Source organism: Marmota marmota, unplaced genomic scaffold (assembly GCF_001458135.2).
Source record: "Marmota marmota marmota unplaced genomic scaffold, marMar, whole genome shotgun sequence".
Classification (NCBI taxonomy): domain Eukaryota; kingdom Metazoa; phylum Chordata; class Mammalia; order Rodentia; family Sciuridae; genus Marmota; species Marmota marmota.
The window spans coordinates 8,920,308-8,941,991 of record NW_025999945.1 but is presented as its reverse complement, the minus strand read 5'-3'; the positions used below and the strand labels follow the sequence as shown (position 1 = coordinate 8,941,991).

The following is a 21,684-nucleotide window of genomic DNA, read 5'->3' as shown; positions in this document are numbered from 1 at the left end:
CACAGTGATAAGCTCATTAGAGTTTGCTCAGTGAGTAGATGAGTAGAGAGATAATTCTTCTCTACTCTGTGGAGGAAGGTGGGAGAAGGCAAGGAGGAGGTGGAAGACTATAGTTAACTGAAGACCTGCTTTCATTTCTTGCCTTGTGCAATCTTAGGAGAAAATGGGAATAATTGCCTCTATTCTGTAGATTCACATAATGTGCATTCAAGTCCTGACCCTGCCAAATAATAAATATGTATGTAATCTTATGAAAATGTCTTAACTCTGTTTACCTATCTATAAAAGTAGAGTTAGAGTTGCCAGCTACATTGTGGGTTATAAGAATTAAATAGTACATGCCAAGCGCTGAGCACATAGAAAGCACAACAAAATTTCCATAGCAGTCTGTCTCAAGAGCCTTCACTCTCCACCACTCTGCAATACTGCCTCCAAAATAACATGCCCAAAGTCAGATTCCAGTAAGCGGTAGAGACAGGATTGTTGCCAAGGTTAGTTCCACACACAACAAAACTTTATGCTCACCTTCTTTGCTTGGCTTTGACCCCAGGTGCCGCAGTCAAGGTCATTTATTAAGGACCAGCTCTCCATTACCAATTCCTCTTCAATTGGGGCAGTGTTTTTGTCCCCCAGCGTTGGCATCAGTGTTAATAATTGTGTGGGTCTCTATTTCTCTTCATTACTACCATACTGACTGATAGATTCAACTTTTATCCATTTGAGTGGGATTCAAACCTATTTTTATGATAAACTAAGCTACTTTATTTTACAAGCATGTTTTCTTTTTTTTTTAATATTGTAATAGACTGTCCAGTATACTCTTTTTATTTTCACAGACCAGATACATTTTTTTTTTTTTTTTTGTAATGTGCTATGGCATCTTTTTCCCAGGCTGCATTAGGAATCATGCAAATGGTCGAAGACACCCTTATTGAATATGCTCACACCAAACCTCTTCTTCCAAGTCAGCTGGTTCGATATAGAGAAGTTCAGCTCCCTGACAGTAAGTGGAAATGTTAAAACTTTAGATATTCGGGGCTGGGGATGTGGCTCAAGTGGTAGTACGCTCACCTGGCATGCATGCGGCCCGGGTTCAATCCTTAGCACCACATACAAACAAACAAAGTGTCCGCCGAAAATTAAAAAATAAATATTAAAAATAAATAAATAAATAAAATAATATGAGTGATGACAGGTAGGTTGAATTCACTTTGATAATGATATATGATTTTATGACAAAGATCTCCTGGGATCCTTTACTTTTTATGGAAGTATGAGTAGAGAGATAATTCTTCCAGAAAATTCTCTGGAGGGGAGCCAAGGAGGTGAAATTGGAGGTGGGAGATGATTTTGAGAATGATACTAGCATTGACTGGTACTTGAGTATAGAAGAGTTAGGAATTAAATATATCACATTTAAAATATTGACTGGGAAGTATAAAATTTATTCATAGAAAGTAATAACTATTTCACTGGAAACCCATAATAATCTTTGGCAGAAAAGGTTTTAGTAAAGTTATAGGTGCAGATAACATATATTTATTATAAGAATATTTTCATAGCTGGGAGCTGGGGTTGTGGCTCAGTGGTAGAGTATACTCGCCTAGCATGCATGAGGCACTGAGTTCGATCCTCAGCACTACATAAATGTAAAATGAAGATATTGTGTCCACCTAAAACTAAAATAAATATTAAAAAAAAAAAGAATATTTTCATAGCTGGGCACAATAGCACACTCCCATAATCCTAGTGATTCAGGAGTCAGGCAGGAGAATCACAAATCTGAGGCCAGCCTTGGAAATTTAGTGAGAACCTAGCTCAAAATAAAACTAAAATTGGGCTAGGGGTGTCACTCAGTTGTATGCTCCAGGTTAAATCCTCAATGCCACACATAAAAAAGAATGTTTTCTGGGGCTGGAGTTGTGGCTCAGCAGTAGAGCACTCGCTTAGCATGTGTGGGGTGCTGGATTCATTCCTCAGTACCACGTAAAAATTAAAATAAAGGTATTATGTCCAACTACAACTAAAAAACAAAAGCAAAAAAAAAAAAGAATGTTTTCATAGGGATCAACATCAATAATTGATTTTATTCATGTATTTGGGTTTGCAACATTGGGTAACTTTTACATTAACAATGATTTTTTTTGTTTGTTTGTTTGTTTTTACTACTGAGGATTGAACCCAGGGGAACTTTGCCTCTAAGTTACATCCCCAGTTCTTTTTATTTTCAGACAGGATCTTGCTGAATTGTTGAGACTGACCTCAAATTTGCAATTCTCTTGCCTCAGCCTTCCAAGTTGATGAAATTATATGTATTGGTCACCACACCTGGCAACAATTGTCTATTTCATGTAAAAATACATTAACATGATTTAATATTGTTGCAGACTGTATCATGAGAGGTATATTAGACCAAGAATGAGAGCTGATGTTTCTTGGCCGCATTTCGTGGTATTTTCCCATTCATGCAGCATCTGTGCTTTTCTTCTCTCAGCTCTTTTATCCTCCTAAGATAATGTTCCCCTCAGCCCCTTCTTCCCCATGGACCTTGTCTACACCCTACTCATTCTTCCAAACACCTACTCCATTGTGTTAGCTTTTTGTCATTGACAAAATACCCAAGATAAACAACTTATAAAAAGGGTGGGTGGCCAGGTGGAGTGGAGCACTCCTGTAATCCCAGTAGCTCAGGAGGTTGAGGCAGGAGGATCTTGAGATCAAAGCCAGCCTCATCAAAAGCAAGGTGCTAAGCAACTCAGTGAGACCCTGTCTCTAAATAAAATACAAAATGAGGCTGAAAATGTAGCTCAGTGTTTTGAGTGCCCCTGAGTTCAATCCCTGATCTCCCACCACCACCAAAAAGAAGGAGGATGAGTGTATTTTGGCTCAAGTTTTGGAGGTTTCATCATGGCCTTTTACTTTTGGGGCCTGTAAGCGAGGAAGCCTTCAACTCATGGCAGCCTGAGGAAGAGGAGAATGGGGTCCCAATATCCTCTTCTATGCTCCCAGTAACCTAACTTCTTTCCACTAGACTCTGCCTCCCAAAAGGTTCTACTGCCTTCCAGTAGCAGCACCACAGGCCAGGGCCAAGCCTTCAACACATGAGCTTTTGCAGGTGTTTTAGTCAGCTTTTTTGCTGCTGTGTCTGACGTACCCAACCAGCACAATTGTAGAGGAGAAAAGGGCTCACAGTTTCAGTGGTCTTAGTCTATAGAAGGCTGGCTCCATTCCTCAGGGCTCCAGGTAGAACATCATGGCAGAAGAGTGTGACAGAGGGAAGGAGCTCACATTGTGATCAGGAAGCAGAGAGAGACTCTACTGGCCAGATACAAATATATACCCTATGGCCCTGCCCCTAGTGAACCACTTCCTCCAGCCATACCCTACCTGCCTCTAGCTTACCATCCAGTCAATCCTATCATGGATTAATTCACTGATTAGATTAAGACTATAGCCCAATCATTTCTCCTCCAAACCTTGCTTTGTCTCATATGTGAGCTTTTGGGGGCACCACAACTAAACCATAAGTGGAGGCATTCAAGATCCAAACTATAACATCCACTAAACTTTTTCTAAGACTCTTATCTAAAAGTAGTCACTTCTACTTTTAAACTCCTAACAGTTTTCTGAACCTCTGTTTTAGCTACTCAGCATTTCTACTCTTGCATTTGGATTAAAGTGCACCACCAAGGGGCTGGGGCTGTAGCTCAGTGGTAGAGCACCTGCTTTGCACGTGTGAGGCCCTGGATTTGATCCTCAGCACCACATAAAAATGAATAAATAAAGATATTGTGTCTATCTACAACTAAATAAATAAATAAAAGTGCACCACCACCTTTTTATTACACTATGCAGTCCTTAAAACTGAAGTCTGTCTCTAAATAGCTACACACTACCTCAGAATATCTTTGTTGAATGGGATATCTTGAGCACAGCTCTGCTCTTCTTCACGCCCAGTCATCATGAAATTGTCAATCTTCTAGTTTGTTTCTCATTACAAATAGGGCAAAGAGGAAGAATCAAGATCTGTTTTTTAAGAGCCATAGTATTGGGGCTGGAATGCTGCTCAGTGGTAGAGTGTTTACTTACCTTGTGCAAGGTCCTAGGTTCATCCCAACACAAAAAAAGAAAGAAAGGTCTATAACATTTATCTTTAGGCAAACTGAGCCCAACTAAAAACAAAATTTCAAAGTGAATCTTTCATAACTCTTTCACTCTACTTTCTTCTTTTCTTAAATTTTTTTTTTTTAGTTGACAGAATGCCTTTATTTTATTTTTGTTAATTTGTATGTGGTGCTGAGGATTGAACCCAGTGCCTCATGCATGCTAGGCAAGTGCTTTGCCACTAAGCTATAGCCCCAGCTCATCTTCTTTCTTTTTCTTCTCCTAGGACCCTGTCTTTTGGGCCCCACATTGCCTCAAGTCCCAAAATAGCCCAGTTTAATCCAGGCTCAGTGGCAGAAACCTATAATCCCAGGTACTCAGGAGGCTGAGGCCGGAGGATTGCAGGGTGGAGCCCAACAAGGGGTAATTTAGCCCAACCATGTCTCAAAGGGCTGAAAGCATAACTGAGTGGTAGAACACTTGCCTAACATGTAAGGGGCCCTATATTCAATACCCAGTACCCCCCCACACACACACAAAAAAGTTTACATCAATCATATTCTCAAAATGCCAGGTGTTAGGAAATTATTTCAATTTAGCCAAGTGATCAGATATGAATGCCTTAAATAATCCCTCATTTAACTCTCCATGGGAAAGCATTTATGGTTTAAAAATTAAAAGTTGCTAGGCACAGTAGCATACATCTGTAATTCTAGCAACTTGGAGGCTGAAGCAGGAGGATTACAAGTTCCAGGCCAGCCTCAGCAACTTAGCAAGTCCCTAAGCAACTTTGTGAGGTCTTGTTTCAAAACAAAAAATAAAAAGGACAGGGGATGTGGTTCAGTGGTAAAAAGAACCTCTGACTTCAATCCCCAGTATCAAAAAATAAAAATTAAAAAAGAAAATTTTTATGCACTGTGAAGGAGACATTTGTTATATAAATGAAAAGTCTGAAAATGGAAAGGGTAGGGTTTTACAGCTCAGATTCTCCTCCCTCTTCTGATAAGAATTTAGTGCTGCCATTTTATGAACAGAAAGTTACATATATTAATGGGTAAACATAGCATTGATTTTATTAAACCCTAAATTAATTTTTTAACTTGTTGCTCTCTTTTTGAAACTTCTAGGAGGATGGTTTGTTTATCAGCAGAGGAATGAAGTTCATAATAACTGTGGCATCGAGATATACTACCAAACAGACATGCAGAGCACCTCGGAGAACATGTTTCTAGAACTTTTCTGTCAGATTATCTCTGAGCCTTGCTTCAATACCCTGCGTACCAAGGAGCAGCTGGGTGAGAAGGAAGTGGGGTAATAGCAAGATACTATAGACCTTAACGAAAAACAGTTGTCCTCAGAAAACATTCTCCACATGTAGAAGAGAGACTTGTGAAAACCTTGTTGACAGAGAATTCACTTCTAAAAGATAAGCAATCCAAGCTGGGGGTGTAGTTCAGTGGTAGAATGCTTGTCTTGTATGCACGGGATCCTGGGTTCTATCCCTAGCACCTTCATATAAATAAGATAGATAAGCAGTCAATATCTTGTAGATATCAAAGCACTTCTTAATGAGATGACCCTGTATTTATATTACATACATGTCAATAAAGAAGACATTTCAGGTAGAGAGGAGAGAATGCTGAGGGCAGACTCAAGAGTAGCAAAATAGAAAGCAGCCCTTCAGAGGAGCTTGGATTCACCAAACAAGTTCCCTGAGGGCAGGTATTCTCTCTTATTCATCACTATATCCCAAACCTGGGACACATACAAGGTACTCGGAATGTATTTGCAAAATTTTAGGCACTGGTAAAAGTCTTAGACTTCCTGGCAGATTTAATAAATGAGTAAAGAAGTTCAAGAAGCCAAGCGCCATGAAGCATTCCTGTAATCCCAGTGGCTTGGGAGGCTGAGGCAGGAGGATCTTGAGTTCAAAGCCAGCCTCAGCAAAAGTGAGATGCTAAGCAACTCAGTGAGAGCCTTTTTCTAAATAAAATACAAAATAGGACTGGAGATGTGGCTTAGTGGTCAAGTGCCCCTGAGTTCAGTCCCTGGTACTCTGCCCCACCCCCCAAAAAAAGTTCAAGAAGGCCCTTGTTAATGGCAGAGAGGAACCAGTGAAAGAGGATTTGGTAAGTCTCTCTTGATACCTGTAATTTTTTTAAAAACACCATGCTAGGAACTATACAAATGGTTATGTTATGAATAGTCTTTAAGAGTGTTCAAAGTATAAAAGCTCTGCTGAAGATAATGACTTCCTCAGAATTAGAGCCCAAACACAATGAAGTTGTCAGAGGTGCAGAACAGCAGAAGGAAGCAAGCCAAGAACTCAGTTTAGAAAGTCCTTGAAGCACTGTGTTCATGGCATCACCAGATGCCAATGGAAATATAACCTTTAGTTAGCCCAGTCTCTGTAGAGTTACAGTCTGAATAGAGTAGGTCCAGGAATGGATTATCTAATAAGAAATGCAGTGGTAGAGCCAGGTTCATATAAGGAACTTAGATACTAAAAGCAGATAACTGGGACAGTAGATAGGGATGAAAATGAGTACAGCATGTCATGGGAATGCGAATTACTTAAGCTTAGGTTGAAGGGGATTAACTAACAAAAAGTGAGGAGGTGGAATGTGAGTTCAAATGATGAATGGGGTTGTTTGGAGATTTTTTTGTTTTGTTTTTCCCAAAGAAGAAAAAGTCATCTCCAACTTTCTAACTAGTCTTCAGCGAGCTCTTCTGCTCTGTCTTTAGAAACTGAGACTGTCTTAATATTTTTTCAAGGATAGATAATCTAAAATTCTAAAGTAGATTTTATTGCTCCAAAAGATTAAAAGTGGCCTAAGTCTCAAATGCCAAGATCCTGACTGGATGATGTTTGTGTTTTAGGTTACATTGTCTTCAGTGGGCCACGTCGAGCTAATGGTATACAGGGCTTGCGCTTCATCATCCAATCAGAAAAGCCACCACACTACCTAGAAAGCAGAGTGGAAGCTTTCTTAATTACTATGGAAAAGTCCATAGAGGACATGACAGAAGAAGCCTTCCAAAAACATATTCAAGCATTAGCAATTCGTCGACTTGACAAACCAAAGAAATTATCTGCAGAGTGTGCTAAATATTGGGGAGAAATCATCTCCCAGCAATACAATTTTGACAGAGGTAAGGTAAAATTAGAACCCCAACATATTATGGCACTTAAATGTAAAATTTGAGAACATTGAGGCCATTCTACAAAATGGTATATATTTTGTGATTTGGCAGTAGAGTAGGGATGGCACTTTAAAAGAACTGTTATTTATTTATTTATTTATTAAAAGAAACCTTCTTGTTATTTAAGATTCACACTAATTAGATGAATAAAAAATACAAAAGTAGCATTGGGCTGGGATAGTGGCTCAGTGGTAGAGCGCTTGCCTCACACATGGGAGACCCTGGATTCGATCCTTGGCACCACATAAAAATAGATAAGTGAAATAAAGGTATTGCATCCAACTACAACTAAATAAATAAATAAATAAATACAAAAGTAGCATGGAATAATATCACAATTTTAAAAAATCTTTGTTTAATTCTAAGTTCTTCCAAATGTATTTTCTAACAAACACAGCTTTTTGGTGAAATGAAATAATAATGTACACATTGCTTTAAATACTTTTCATGATCAAATATAGCAGAGCCACATTTTAATATCCATAAATATGTACAAATACTATAAGTACTAATGACTTTTTCCTATATTAGACATTCCAAAAATGGAAATAAATATGTCAAATATTATGGACACATACTAAAATGTGAACATTCTATATTTAACATTGTTATTAATAATATTTTGGTAAACATCTATGTACAGTAATTTATTTATTTGATTTTTTAAATAAATGACAGTGGAATGCATTACAATTCATATTACACATATAGAGCACAATTTTTCATATCTCTGGTTGTATATAAAGTATATTCACACCAATTCATGTCTTCATACATGTACTTTGGATAATGATGTTCATCATATTCCACCATCATTGCTAATCCCCTGTCCCCTTTCTTCCCATCCACCCCTAAAAATTTCCTATTAGGAACCTTATCTCCTTTTCTTCTCCAAAACTACAGCTAGATCTCCCTGTAACTCACATTGGTATATTAATAACAAATCTAATTTCACTTGTTTATTTGTTCTATCAGTGTACCCCTGAGACTCTGAGCACAGATACATAAGTACCTATTTCCCATAACACTGAAAAAATGAAAAATCTGTAGATTGAATTCCCTTAAGGCGAGGAATGATGGTGCACACCTGTAATCCCACAACTCCAGAGCCTCAGCAACTTAGTGAGGCCTTAAGAAATTTAGCAAGACCCTGTCTCAAAATAAAAAAGGCTGGGGATGTAACTCAGTGGAAAAGACCCCTGCCCCTTCCCACCCCCCCAAAAAAAGAATGAATTAATCCCCTTGAGCCAGGTAGTGCCCTAGAGGCATGGGATTTCAAACATTTTCTGTAGGGTTCTCCTAAAACTTGCACAGCTTTCAGATTTGGAAGATCTGTGCTTTCTGAAGTCCCCTGTCAGCTTCCTCTTACCTTTCCTCCAGAACATAGATCAATAATAGAGTGCACTAAGCCACACTAGAAGTTAGGGGAGTTGAGTAGTGTATATATTCTGATATCAACAAATTGAAGATTTTGGCCAAATCACCTTTTTGAGGCCTCAGTTTCCTGTAATTTTTTCTAGAAGTTGGATTCACTACGAGTGTATCTAGCACTTATTGAGCATTTACCATGTGCATAACATCACATGTCATTTTCTTGGTTTTCTCATTACAGCCATATTGAGTAGTTGCCCCAATTTCTAGATGGGGAAACTGAGGCTCGGAAAAGTTGAAGTGAGGGTTGGGGATGAAGCTCAGTTGATAGAGCACTTGCTTGGCATGCACAAGGCCCTGAGTTCAACCCCCAGCACCACATAAAAATAGAAAAGTCAAAGTGACTAACCCAAAATCCAGCAGCAAATAGCAGAGAGCCATGATGTGTAACCAAGGCTGGCCTCATTCCTAAACCAAGGTTTTTACCTATTGCACTGTATCCACTTACTTTTACTTAAAATCTATTCGCTTTCTACTTGCAGGAGCATATGGTCACCTAAAAATATATTTTTAGCCAGGTGTGGTGGTGCCTACCTATCAACTACCAACTTGGGGTGCTGAAGTAGGAGGATCAAAAGTTTGAGGCCAGCGTCAGCAACTTAGCAAGACCCTGTTTCAAAATAAAAAATAAAAAGGACTGGGGATGTAGCTCAGTGGTAGAGCGCCCTTGGATTCAATCTCCAGTATTAAAAAAAAAAACTGGATACTTGAAAGGCTTGGAGTGAAATGTATTGTAGTTTATTAGTATTTTTGACTGCTTAATGTGAAAATATTAGAAAACTATTGTTTGATTACTTTTTCAGATAATATAGAAGTTGCATATTTAAAGACCCTTACCAAGGAAGACATCATCAAATTCTACAAGGTAAGTTGAATATATTTATTTACATTTTGAGTGAAGGAAATGTGTTATATGTTGTGTTACTGTTTGACATTCAGCTTGGATTTATGAAGGTGCTTTTGTGAGTTTAAGTATTTTTGACACATTTTGGCCTATTACTCTTAGAAAAAAATAGACAATTCTTATTGAACCCAGTAGTGTCTTGCTTTTCTTCTGAACTGAGGTCTACATTGGCTCTTCCTGCCTTCTAAATCCACCTCTCTGAACTCTCCCTCACCCCCCCTTTTTTTTTGGTACCAGGGAATTGAACTCAGGGACAGTCAACTACTGAGCCAAATCCCCAGCCCTTTTTTGTATTTTATTTAGAGACAGGGTCTCACCCAGTTGCTTAGCACCTTATGTTTTTTTGTTTTTTCTCTGGGCTGGCTTTAAACTCATGATTCTCCTGCCTCAGCTTCCCAAGCCCCTAGGATTACAGGTGTGTGCCACCGTGCCCAGCTGTTCCTTTGTTTCTACTCCACTACAAAGAACATTGCTAAGCTTGTTTGGTGGGGAGGAAGAAAAAAAAAAAAAAAAAAAAAAACTGGAGAATCAGATTATTTTCCAGGCTCTGACAACTACACATTGTTTTCACCTACTTAGGAGCAACTGTGCCTCCTTTTTTAAATACATAATTACTCCCCTTTGAACTGTGTTCAGAAATCTTATGAGCTTTAAATGCCTGTGCTTAATGAGAAAGTTTATCATGCAGAGAAAAGAAGCATTAAAGTCTTCCCAGAACAACTTTAAGAAGTTCACATCAGGGGCTGGGGTTGTGGCTCAGTGGTAGAGCGCTCGTCTAGCATGCATGAGGCATTGGGTTCCATCCTCAGCACCACATAAAAATAAAATAATGTGTCCACCTAAAACTAAAAAAAAAAAAAGAAAAGAAAAGAAATAAAATATTTTTAAAAAAAGAAGTTCACATCATCTAAATTTTCCCCTCCATAATCTTAAGAATAGCAAAATTTGTAGTAAGTAGTCATATAATATAAATAGCATGTCAAGTACAGACATTCAAAATTTATGCTGCAATGGACTTATACTAATTTTGAATGCTACATATGATCTTTGTAATTTATTGGGACCACTACTTTATATAGAACACTTTTGTGCCTGGAAAAAAATAATACTCTGATTGCTATAACACCTTAGAATTGTCTCTTAAGTGGTCTAGCCATTTTGCCTAGATTATATCTGTGATTAGAAGCTGTTTCATCGGGAACTCAGTCCCATCCCATTTTCACATCCCTTTAGAGGAGAGATCATTTACTTAAAATGTCATTTCCAGAGGTATATTGTAGCTGCCTGCATAAGAAATCTGTTTGCAGTCCTCATTAGCATGATTTTTGCACAGTAAGGCCTTATCACATTTTTCTCATATGTTAGGGCTTTCAATGCCCATTTAATTTTCATAGGGGAAAGTGGTTCTCTTACGCCATCTAGAAGTTATTTACACCTCTTCCCCCCAAATCTGCAAAACTGCAAGACTGCTGTTCTCTTACGTAAAACATGATTAATGTAGCTGACAACACCTTAATGATAAAAAAGAGGATGGATGTAGCACCATAGTTTCAGAATTTGACAACAAAAACCAATATTTTGAATGCATATTTTTTATATTTTTTAGTTGTAGTTGGGCACAATACCTTTATTTATTTTATTTGGTGGTACTGAAGATCAAACCCAGGGCCTTGTACATGCTAATAAGCAAGTGCTTTACTGCTGAACCGCAACCCCAGCCCCACATTTTTTAAAAATATTTTTTAGTTGTGTACCTTTATTTTATTTTTATGTGGTGCTGAGGATGAAACCCAGTGCCTCACGCATGCCAGGTGAGTGCTCTACCTCTGAGCCACAACCCCAGCCCCTGGAATTCATATTTTTAGGCAGTGAGAATTGAGCCATTTTGGTGGTGGAAATAGATAGCTGCGCAAGTTATTTTCTCCCTTTGTCTTGTGTAGAGGAAGGCATCTCTGTCTTATCTCAACTATTCATGCTCCTTTGCAGTAATAGCCTTTGAAAATATGAAACTTTTTTTTTCCACATTTTTTATTCATGCATTATAGTTGTACATAATGATGGGATTTGTTGTTACATGTTCATATATACACACAATATAATAATATAATTTGGTCAATATCTCACCCCAGCAGTTCTCCTTACCTTTCACCCGCTGGTCCTTTTTGTCTGCTGATCTCCTTATGATTTTCATGAGATTCCCCTGTATACACACCTTTTCCTTTTTCCTCTGTAGCTTCCGCGTATGAGAGAAAAATGAGACCCTGACCGTCCTGAGTTTGACTAATTTCATTTAACTTAATGTTCCCAAGTTCCATCCATTTTCCTGCAAATGACATAATTTTATTCTTTTTTATGGCTGAATAAAACTCCATTGTGAAAAAAAAAAAAACTCCATTGTGTATATATGCCACATTTTCTTTATCCATTTATTCACTGATGGATGCCTACACTGGTTCTGTAGTTTAGCTATTGTGACTGGTGTTGCTATAAACATGGGTATGCATGTATCAGAATAGTATGATGGCTTCAATTCTTTAGGATAAATACTGAGGAGTGGCATAGCTGGGTCATATGGTGGTTCCATGTGTAATATTTCTTTTCTTTATTTTTTTTATACAATACCTTTATTCATTTATTTATTTTTATGTGGTGCTGAGGATCAAACCCAGTGCCTCACATGTGCTAAGCAAGAGCTCTACCACTGAGCTGCAACCTCCGTCCCATGCCTAATCTTTTTTTTTTAATTGATTTTATTTTTTTAAATACATGACAGCAGAATGCATTACAATTCTTATTACATATTTAGAGCACAATTTTTCATATCTTTGTATATAAAGTATATTCACGCCAATTTATGTCTTCATACATGTACTTTTTTTTGGCTTTACAATTCTTACTACATATATATACCATAATCTTTCAAAGAGGCTCCATATTGATTTCCATAGAGGTTGTGTTAATTTACAGTCCTGCCACAGTGTGAAAGTGGTCCTTTTTCTCTACATCCTTTCCAGTGTTTATTATTTGTATTCTTGATAACTGCCATTGTGACTGATGTGAAATGAAATCTCAGTATAGTTTTATTTGTATTTCCCTAATTGCTAAAGCTGTTGAACATTTTTTCATGTATTTGTCAGCCATTTGTATTTCTTTTGAGAAGTGTTTGTTCAATTCATTTGCCTATTTATTAATTGGGTTATTTGATTTTTATGGCGTAAAATTTTTTAAATTCTTAGGTATTCTAGAAATTAATCCTCTATCAAAAGAGTAGCTAGCAAAGATTTTCTCCCATTTTGTAGGTTCTCTCTTCACATTCCTAATTGTTTTCTTAGCTGTGCAGAAGCTTTTTAATTTGATGCCATCCTGTATATTCACTCTTGGCGTTTATGCTTTAGGGATCCTGGAACAAAGTTTTTGATATGAACTATAACCTCAGGTGGTCTTCATGTACATGAAAAGAGAGCTACAGTAGGGTAGTGAGGAGCAGAGGATTGGGGATAGGGCATGTGTTTCTTGATACACAGCTCAATAAGTGGTCTGCTAACCTACTGAGTCATATTACCTCCTTCTGAGGTTCTTTTGTTTGTGGAGCAGCAACAGGAACATGTGGAGCCAGGCTCCACCCCAACACCAACTGGTAGTTTTGTGACCTCAGCCAGGTTACTTAAGCGCTAAAACCTGTTTCCTTATCTACAAAGTAGAATTGATTGGAATATTATGGGAATGAGGTATTTAAAATATTTGGCACTTAGTAGCATTTAATAAGCAGTGTTGAAGGTTTTGGTGCTATAAATCAGAATGTGTTGTTTCTTTTTTTTTTATTATAGATGGACACAATACCTTTTATTTATTTTTATGTTTTGCTGAGGATTGAACACAGTGCCTCACACATGCTAGGCAAGCGCTCCACCACTGAGCCACAACCCCAGCCCATGTTTTACTTCTTTTTTTTTTTTTTAATTTTTTTAATATTTATTTTTTAGTTCTCGGCGGACACAACATCTTTGTTGGTATGTGGTGCTGAGGATTGAACCTGGGCCGCACGCATGCCAGGCGAGCGTACTACCGCTTGAGCCACATCCCCAGGCCCATGTTTTACTTCTTGATGTTACAAAATAAATTTTAGTTGTACTTATTTGCCACTCAAGACCATTTTGTTTTGTGGGCATAGGTATTTATCCTCAGTTAACTACAAAAAAAGGTTATCACATTCTGTACTTTTTGGTTTCTCAGATTTTCATCTTGAAGTATTATTAGTTACAGTTGTTCACAAAAGATGATGTTCTAATGTAACTTGCTTAAGCTGAATCTAGAGTAGCGTTTCCCTAGTTGTGCTTCAGCTGGTATTCTACAAGATATTAACAGAGGCATCTAGGAAAAAGTGTTTCTTAGGGCTGGGGTGTGTCTCAGTGCCTACCATGTGCAAGGTCCTGGGTTTGGTCCCCAGACTGCAAAAAGAGAAAAGAAAAGAAAGACATTCTTAGATGAGGTTTTACATATTACTGGAGGCAGGCCTGGGCTAAGACCCTAAAAAAAGCTGGAGAGGTCAGAACAGGCCTGTGGGGGTCATCTGGGCCATCCTGTCAACAGAGGACAGAGGCAACCATGGTCAGGCTTGCTGTGAAACATCATCAGGCCTTCCTTTGTAGCCACACGGGACCAGGCTTATAATAACTGCTCCATAAATAACTGTTGGGTGAATTTGGCTTGCCCAGTGATCTCTCTGGTCTGTGAAACATCACATCTGGCTAAGGCATCAGATATCTCCTCCTACCTTATCACAATTCCCCCACCACATCCGCACCTTGTCTTGGAGGTAGGATGCTGGAGGGGCTGGAGATTGAACAGGGGCATTCACTAATCTACATCCCCAGCCTTTGTTATATTTTATTTTGAGGCAGGGCCTCACTAAGTTGCTGAACTTGCTATCCCCCCCTGTTTCAGCCTCCCAAGTTGCTAGGATTATAGGCAGGAGTCACCAAGCCTGGCATTTTGACCCCCTTTTATTTTTAATATTGAGATGGGGTCCTGCTGAAATGCCCAAGCTGGCCTTGAACTTGTGATCCTCCTGTCTCAGCCTCCTGAAGTTGCTACAATTATAAGTGTGGTTCACCATACCCAGCAGCACTTCATCACAATTTGTACCCCTTTGGAAAATGATGACCTCGCTCTTCTTTCTGCCTAGGAAATGTTAGCAGTAGATGCCCCAAGGAGACATAAGGTATCCGTTCACGTTCTTGCCAGGGAAATGGATTCTTGTAAGTATTAAATATTGACTTTTTTTTTTTAAGTCTGTGTTTTAGGCTCATGTTGAATCATATGGCTATCCATTGCCATAGCCATATGACTTATAGAGCATTAGAATGTAGACAGATAAGGGGAAATAGAGTCTGCTCTATGGAAGCAAAAGTAAGAGGGAAGGGGAAATGAAGCTGTGAAGGAAAAAAAACAGTACCAGGTGACAGTGCCAAAGTAGCCACAGATTCACAGGAAAACACAGCTGATTGCCAGTGGGCTGACTCCAAAGAAGCTTTATGGTATCACTATGTGTGGGAAGCAAGATTCAGCAATTTACCTACTTGTCTCCTCCTCTTACTATTTGGCCATTAACCCCCCTGACCTTCTGGGTTTTACTACATCCTTCTGGATGTGTGGAGATCCATCCTGTCAAATCAAACCTGAGCACTAAGCTGCTGCTGCAGCCAAGGCTTTATGACCTCAGTAACATCATTAACCATCATTGAGGACACACAAAAGGCAGGACAAGCAATCAATTATTTGGGAGCAGGCAGCCTGAGAGAATCTGAGATGCACATGAGTTAGACCTGATTGGATCTGGCTTGGATTTTTTTTTTTTTTTTTTTTTCAGATTTGCTCTTGTGTGCAAGTATGAATATAGCAAAGCATTAAAACCTTTCATTTTCTTATAGGTCCTGTTGTTGGAGAGTTCCCCTGTCAAAATGATATAAATTTGTCACAAGCACCAGCCTTGCCACAAGTAAGAAACTTTATGTTAGCTTGTACTGTCAGAGGACTTAGAAAGAGCTTGTTCATCAGGACACATAAGACCTAGAGGTTTCAAGTCACCAGGAGTTTGAGCTTCTACTTTAATTCCCCCTACACTGTCTGATTACTTAAGTTCTGCCCTTGTCTTCCTTTGCTTCTTGTTTGAACAGTTGTAGCACTTTGCATTGAGTCATCTCTGGCCACATGTATCCCCAGAATATTAGAGTGAGACCTCTTAGTCTTTTCCACAGTGCCTCTGTGGCAAGGACGATATGAGCAGGCCCTTGCTAGATGGGCACACCAGCTTGTGCTTCTCTGCTGAAGCCTTGGTGCCCAGCCCCTGATGAGCCAGCCTTTGTATGTCCATTTGAAAGCCAGGAGTCTGCCTGCTGGCCCAGAGTCCCACTAGTGATACTCACCATAGGTTTGCATAAACCAATCTATGACCCCTTGCCTCTACTGATCTAAAAAAAGATCAACAGATAACAATCTATGGAGTATCCCCTTATATGGTGTACTTTCTTTCCCTGAAGAAAAATTGGTGTCCTCTTCAGTCTATTTTTAAATTAAACACACTAAAAGGAAACATTTTTTTTCTTTGCAGCCTGAAGTGATTCAGAACATGACTGAGTTCAAGCGTGGTTTGCCGCTATTTCCCCTTGTGAAACCACATATTAACTTCATGGCTGCAAAACTCTGAAGATTCCCATTCACTGCTGGGAAAGTAAAAGAGGATGTATTCCTGAGTCTTCCAGAGCCTAGGAAAACAGTCTTGGCCACTTTAATAGTTTCTTGTTCACTATCAGAGACACAGACAAAAAGAAGTTGTCAAATGTCATTATGTAGAAATATTAAAAATCCAAAGTAATTAAATTACAGAGTCTTAGAGATGTAGAATATTTTTAAAATACATGCCCTCAAATATTTTACATTTTTCTTTTCATTACTAAGAGAAATTTCCCTTATATAACTGCTTAAAATGATGAATGATATTCCTATAGAATCTTTCTTCCCTATTCTGTAAAATAGTCACTTGTCTGAAGAAAAAGTTAGCTTTTTTGTAAAAGCCTCCTAGGTTGGCATAGAAGGCTTTAAAACATTTAAAAAGGTATTACCTTTTTAAAAATTGATCTTCAAATTTGCTTTCTACTTGATGGTTTCGTGTAAATCAATGGAGAACATTACATTTGGCAGATAATGCACAAAGCAATGTCATTTTCTTTTATTAGTGAAATTGCTGGTTATATAAGGCATGGTTTTAATCTTTTTATAAAATTTGAACATGTTTTTTATTCCAACTAGCAAAATGCTGGAAAAATCTAGAATACCCTACTTATTTATAGTGCTAGAAATACAGATTTACCCTACATCAATTTTGTCCCAAACTGAATTTCTCAGGATTACTGTGGTTTGTTTTTGACTGAATTATATTGCCATTCTTGTTCATAGTTGGTTTGCAGTGTTCTGTCAGTTTTACCATTTCTCATCAACATGTTGCTGTATTTACTTAACAAGTACAAATAGAGTCAACTTCAGATTCTACTGAGTGTGTGACATGCTTTTCCAACATCAGCTATTGTTAGCACCCTTAACTCTTTACTACAGTGAAATTGCAGTCAGTGTGTGAACCACAATATTTTGCCCCTTTATGAATTTAAAAGGCAGCAAATACAAAGCCACCTTTTTGGAGATATGCATTCTTAAGTAGTGAGTTCCATAAGATTAAATCCCTCGTTGATACCAGTCTGATCTTGCCTTAAGTGTTATTTTTTTTAATATATAAATATAAACATACATACAGATGACTGGAGTGGACTTTTAAAAATATTTTTTTCATGAGATACTATTTTAGGTGAAATTGTTATTGTAGATTTAACAGCTGTTTTGAAATATTTACTATTATTAAAACTTGCTTCAAGAGAAATTGTGAATATATTTCCACATACAGGCACTAGTAATAGTAAGTGGTCCTGTTGTCCACTAACTCAGGCAAAGAATGGCATTTTCAAATGAAATGTAACCTCCCCTTATGACTTGATTTGCCAGGACTTCTTTCTGTGGAGTCATGTCTTTTCACATCTTAGGTTTTTCCATTTTCCAAATTATCTCAATTTGGGGCAAGAATGATACTAGTCACAACCTAGGAGACTGCTTTCAAAAGCAGGGCTCCCTTTCTATTGTCAGGTCAATGTGGTGCTGTAACTGTCTTTTTATCTAACTTCAAGAGCCTCCTTGTGTGAAGCTGTCTTGGTCCATCAGAAGGTGTATGAAGTTATCACTTCCTTCTGGTCTCATGCATTTGTAGACTATGCAGCTTTTCATCAAACTGCAAATATATACAAGATGAATCTAAAATTTGTCCTGAGTGTTTAAATCCAACACTGTAAAAGTAAATGAAAATCCACCTACCTTTTCTGTGGAAAATTATGTGCTATTGAGTAACTTTTAGCTCTTAAAAAAAAAAAAAATGAATAAAATTTACAAGTGTCATTTGTATGAGGAAAGGCACCTGAAGAGATCTGAAAGCAATTCCTTGTAGTCTTCCATGAACCTGCACTTGTTTAGTGTGCTCCAGCACTTTCTGGTTTCCAAATGGGATCTAGAGCTACTGTTGGGTCACTCAGGCATACTAATGGATTCATTTAAATGGATCCCAGCTGCAGTCCATGAGCAATAACAGACTACCCCAGATACTTCTATTTACTCCGTGTTTAGCAGATGAGATTTGTGAAACACATTAAGTTATTAGTTACTGGGGACTTGTTTTTGACTAGTTGATGTGAAAGAGCATGTGACACAGCCAGTATGATAGAGTCCTAGGGTTTTCCTGTTTACAATAAATTGGCTGAATTAAAACTCTGGAGTTTGCATTTGTATTATTTCTACAAGTTTTAGTGAACTAAATCCTAAACCAATCCTCAGCCTATCTTTCAACATCCCAATTTGACAAGATTCCTTGCTTTCATTATTCCTAATGTGGAAAGCAGTTAATTCATATATAAAGTATATCTGGGAAACAATGATTTGCTGAAATAAATGACTTAATTTCCCACTCTCTTTTTTTCCCAGAATATTTATTAATCAACTACTATGTGTCAAGTTAAGGTTAATGTTCATTTTAGACATAAAGGAACAAGAAAGAAAATTCTTTGCCCTCATGGAGTTTTTACACTGTAGTGGATAGCAAATATAAAAGCAGACAGTCATGGACATAAAGAAAGTGGGCTGAGAAGATGTGGCATGAGCTTGGGTGGCAGGAAGGGCTTCTCTCTGTTGTGAAATGACAGGAAGGAGCCAGCAGCAAACTGGGGGAAAGCATCCAGGTAGATCTTCCTTTTTTCCCCTGTCTCCCTTTACTTCTCGGCTTGATCCAAAATGTCTCAAAGGAAGCCAAGTCCAGAAGAGAAAGCTCTTGCCTTTATTATCAGGGCTTCCAGGGCCTGGGTAGACCGGCAGAGGAGATTGCCATGGAAGGATCTAGATGGCCCCTTCCCTCCTGGGCATGGTGTGGGGCTTCCTCTGGCCAGGGGCAGAGGTCTGACTGACATGTCTTTTGGGAAACCTAGCCCCAGGACCATCTCTCTCACTCAAGTGTCCCTAAAGTCCCAGGCCAGCCAGAAGCCAGGGCTGAGCCAATAGGGTGTGTGGGGATGCCCAATCCTCAGGTCACCTGGCACCCAGGAGCACTGGCTTAAAGGTGGGGCCTCTTGAGCATCCTTTTTTTTTTTTTTTTTTTGAAGGGTTTTTGTTTGTTTAATACATCTGAAAAGAATGCATATACAAAGAATTGAGACAGAAAAAAGCATTGGTTCAACACTAATGAATCTACAAGTTTTAGGATTTGGGGAAAGTGGAAAAAGATTAAACATTTTTAAAAACTGGAAACTGCAACCAAATAAGCTGAAAAAAATAATCCCTATTAACACTTATGAAGACTCTCCACAAGACTCTCGCCATGATTTTCATTAAAGAATATCACTGGGCTAGGGGGGCCTCATATGCAAAACAGAAATAAGGGGATTCCCAACTGGTCAGTCCCCTTGTAGGTAAATGTTCTCCCACCCCATCCACCACCAGCTTCTTCATGAAGCAGGCCCACATCCTCAAACCTGAAAGGATGCCAGTCATCCTGCAGGCATCTGTCTTCTAGCACCACCCCTCATAGTTGTTCTGTGTGCCAGGTCTTCAACTGGGTTCTAGGACCACCACACAGTGAGTTGCAAATCTATGCTAAGTATACAAAACAATGACTGACGGGGAAAAAATTATTTTTTAATTACAAACTAAATTCATTTGGTGTATTTCAAAAGGTGCAATACTATTCTTCATTTATCAATGAAAGAAGTTAGAAATGAACCCCCCCCCCAAAAAAAAAAAAAGGGCAAACAAATTTCCTTGAAAGTCACAGTCACATATAGGAGTGCGTCTTAGAAAAGAGGAGGGCAAGACAGCTGCCACCCATTTTCATGAATTTCATCAAATACTGGATCTACTCAAGGGTGGAGAGAAAAGGCAACTTTCAAAAAGGAGTATATTATTAAATGAGGCATTTACTATACTCCTTCCTAAGAGCACCAGGTGGGGAACACATTTTTCTAAACTAGATCTAGGAAGTGGAATGTGGAATCAATTTGTCCTCCTCTCCTAATGGCTGTCCATCAGTTAATTTTTTTAAAAAAGACTAAAAAATAAACCCCACACACACTCCCCCTACACCAAAAAAGGCTGTGGGGGGTGCAAAAGTGTCCCAGATTACTCATTACTCTCCAGGTTGGAACCAGGGAATGGCTTCAACAAATTAGTCTGTTACAAAGTCATCACAAGCATGCCTTGCTTTTAAACCAAAAAAAAAAAGTGTTGGTTTTTTTTTTTTTTTCCTTTTTAAACAACAAAAACTAGTACTGATCACTTTCTGACAATTACTCAAAGTTAACTAGTATGGTGAGTGGGGAAGCACACCTATGGGCCTTGTCTCATGAGTGCATGTTTGTAGTTGCAGGGCATTTGTCATTATTGCAGAAACAAATTTTAATTTTTAATCTTTAGTTTGATTTTTTTTTTCTGATAATTGATTTCATTTATTCAATAAATACTTAAGCATGTTAATTTAGTTTGATTTAAACATTGCTTTTAGTATGATGCCAACACCAACTGTGCAGAAAGGGCTCTGAAGAGATGTTCATAGCAGCACACACCTGCGGCTCTTCTTTGGTTCTGGAGGCTCCAGGGCAGCTAATATTGCTTCATCGAACACATTCTTTAGGCCTTTCTGTGTGAGTGCAGAACACTTCACATACTTGACAGCCTTCAGATCACGGGCCAGCTTTTCAGCAGTCTCTTGAGTGATAGGCTTCTGTTTGTTCTTGGCAAATTTCTCAATAGTAGATGGGTCATCTCTGAGATCAATTTGGGTCCCGACAAGCAAGAAAGGAGTCTTTGAACAGTGGTGAGTTATCTCAGGCACCCACTTTTCTTTCACATTTTCAAATGAGGACAGAGAAACCACTTAAAAACAGACTAGAAATACATCTGTTTGTGGATAACTCAGCAGTCGTAATCTGTCATAATCCTCTTGCCCTGCAGTATCAAAAAGTCCAAGAGTATATAGCTCTCCACCAATCATAACTGTGACTGCATAGTTGTCAAAAACAGTTGGTACATACTCAGATGGAAATTTGTTCGTTGTGTAGGATATCAGGAGGCGTGTTTTACCAACAGCACTATTGCCCACAACAACGCATTTAATTGTCTGCATTGTGGAAATAGTTTTGTATCCACTTTAAATATTTCAAATTTGATGACCTCAGTTTCTCCACCAGGGTGTTCCATCCTTTCTGATTTGTAGGCCAGGTCATCAAGCATAACAAGGGTGGACCTGGTTCTCAGGATTACAGAGATTGTGATATCACCAAAGAGAGGCTGACCCCCATCCCAGCCCGTTGGAGGAAACATTAGGAAGACATGAGGATGGACCTCATAGGAGAGGAGGAAGAGAACAGAGGGGGACCTTGTATACAATAAGATGCCCAGGTCAG

The 21,684-nt window shown here is 38.5% G+C and overlaps 1 protein-coding gene and 1 pseudogene across 3 annotated transcripts in view; one reads left to right on the top strand and one right to left on the bottom strand.

The window, feature by feature from the left end:
* Ide (insulin degrading enzyme) overlaps positions 1 to 18,505 on the top strand; it is a 92,350-nt gene extending 73,845 nt beyond the window's left edge. For all 3 annotated transcript variants that reach the window (XM_048801758.1, XM_015500121.2, XM_048801759.1), the window contains exons 19-25: positions 892 to 1,003; positions 5,232 to 5,399; positions 6,985 to 7,257; positions 9,543 to 9,604; positions 14,829 to 14,901; positions 15,574 to 15,641; positions 16,254 to 18,505. In XM_048801758.1, coding sequence (XP_048657715.1) covers positions 892 to 1,003; positions 5,232 to 5,399; positions 6,985 to 7,257; positions 9,543 to 9,604; positions 14,829 to 14,901; positions 15,574 to 15,641; positions 16,254 to 16,349 — 852 coding nt within the window. In that variant the 3' untranslated portion in view covers positions 16,350 to 18,505. The remainder of the gene's footprint in view (positions 1 to 891; positions 1,004 to 5,231; positions 5,400 to 6,984; positions 7,258 to 9,542; positions 9,605 to 14,828; positions 14,902 to 15,573; positions 15,642 to 16,253) is intronic.
* Positions 18,506 to 20,828: 2,323 nt separating this feature from the next.
* LOC107154481 lies at positions 20,829 to 21,473 on the bottom strand (annotated as a pseudogene).
* Between the last annotated feature and the right edge of the window lie 211 nt (positions 21,474 to 21,684).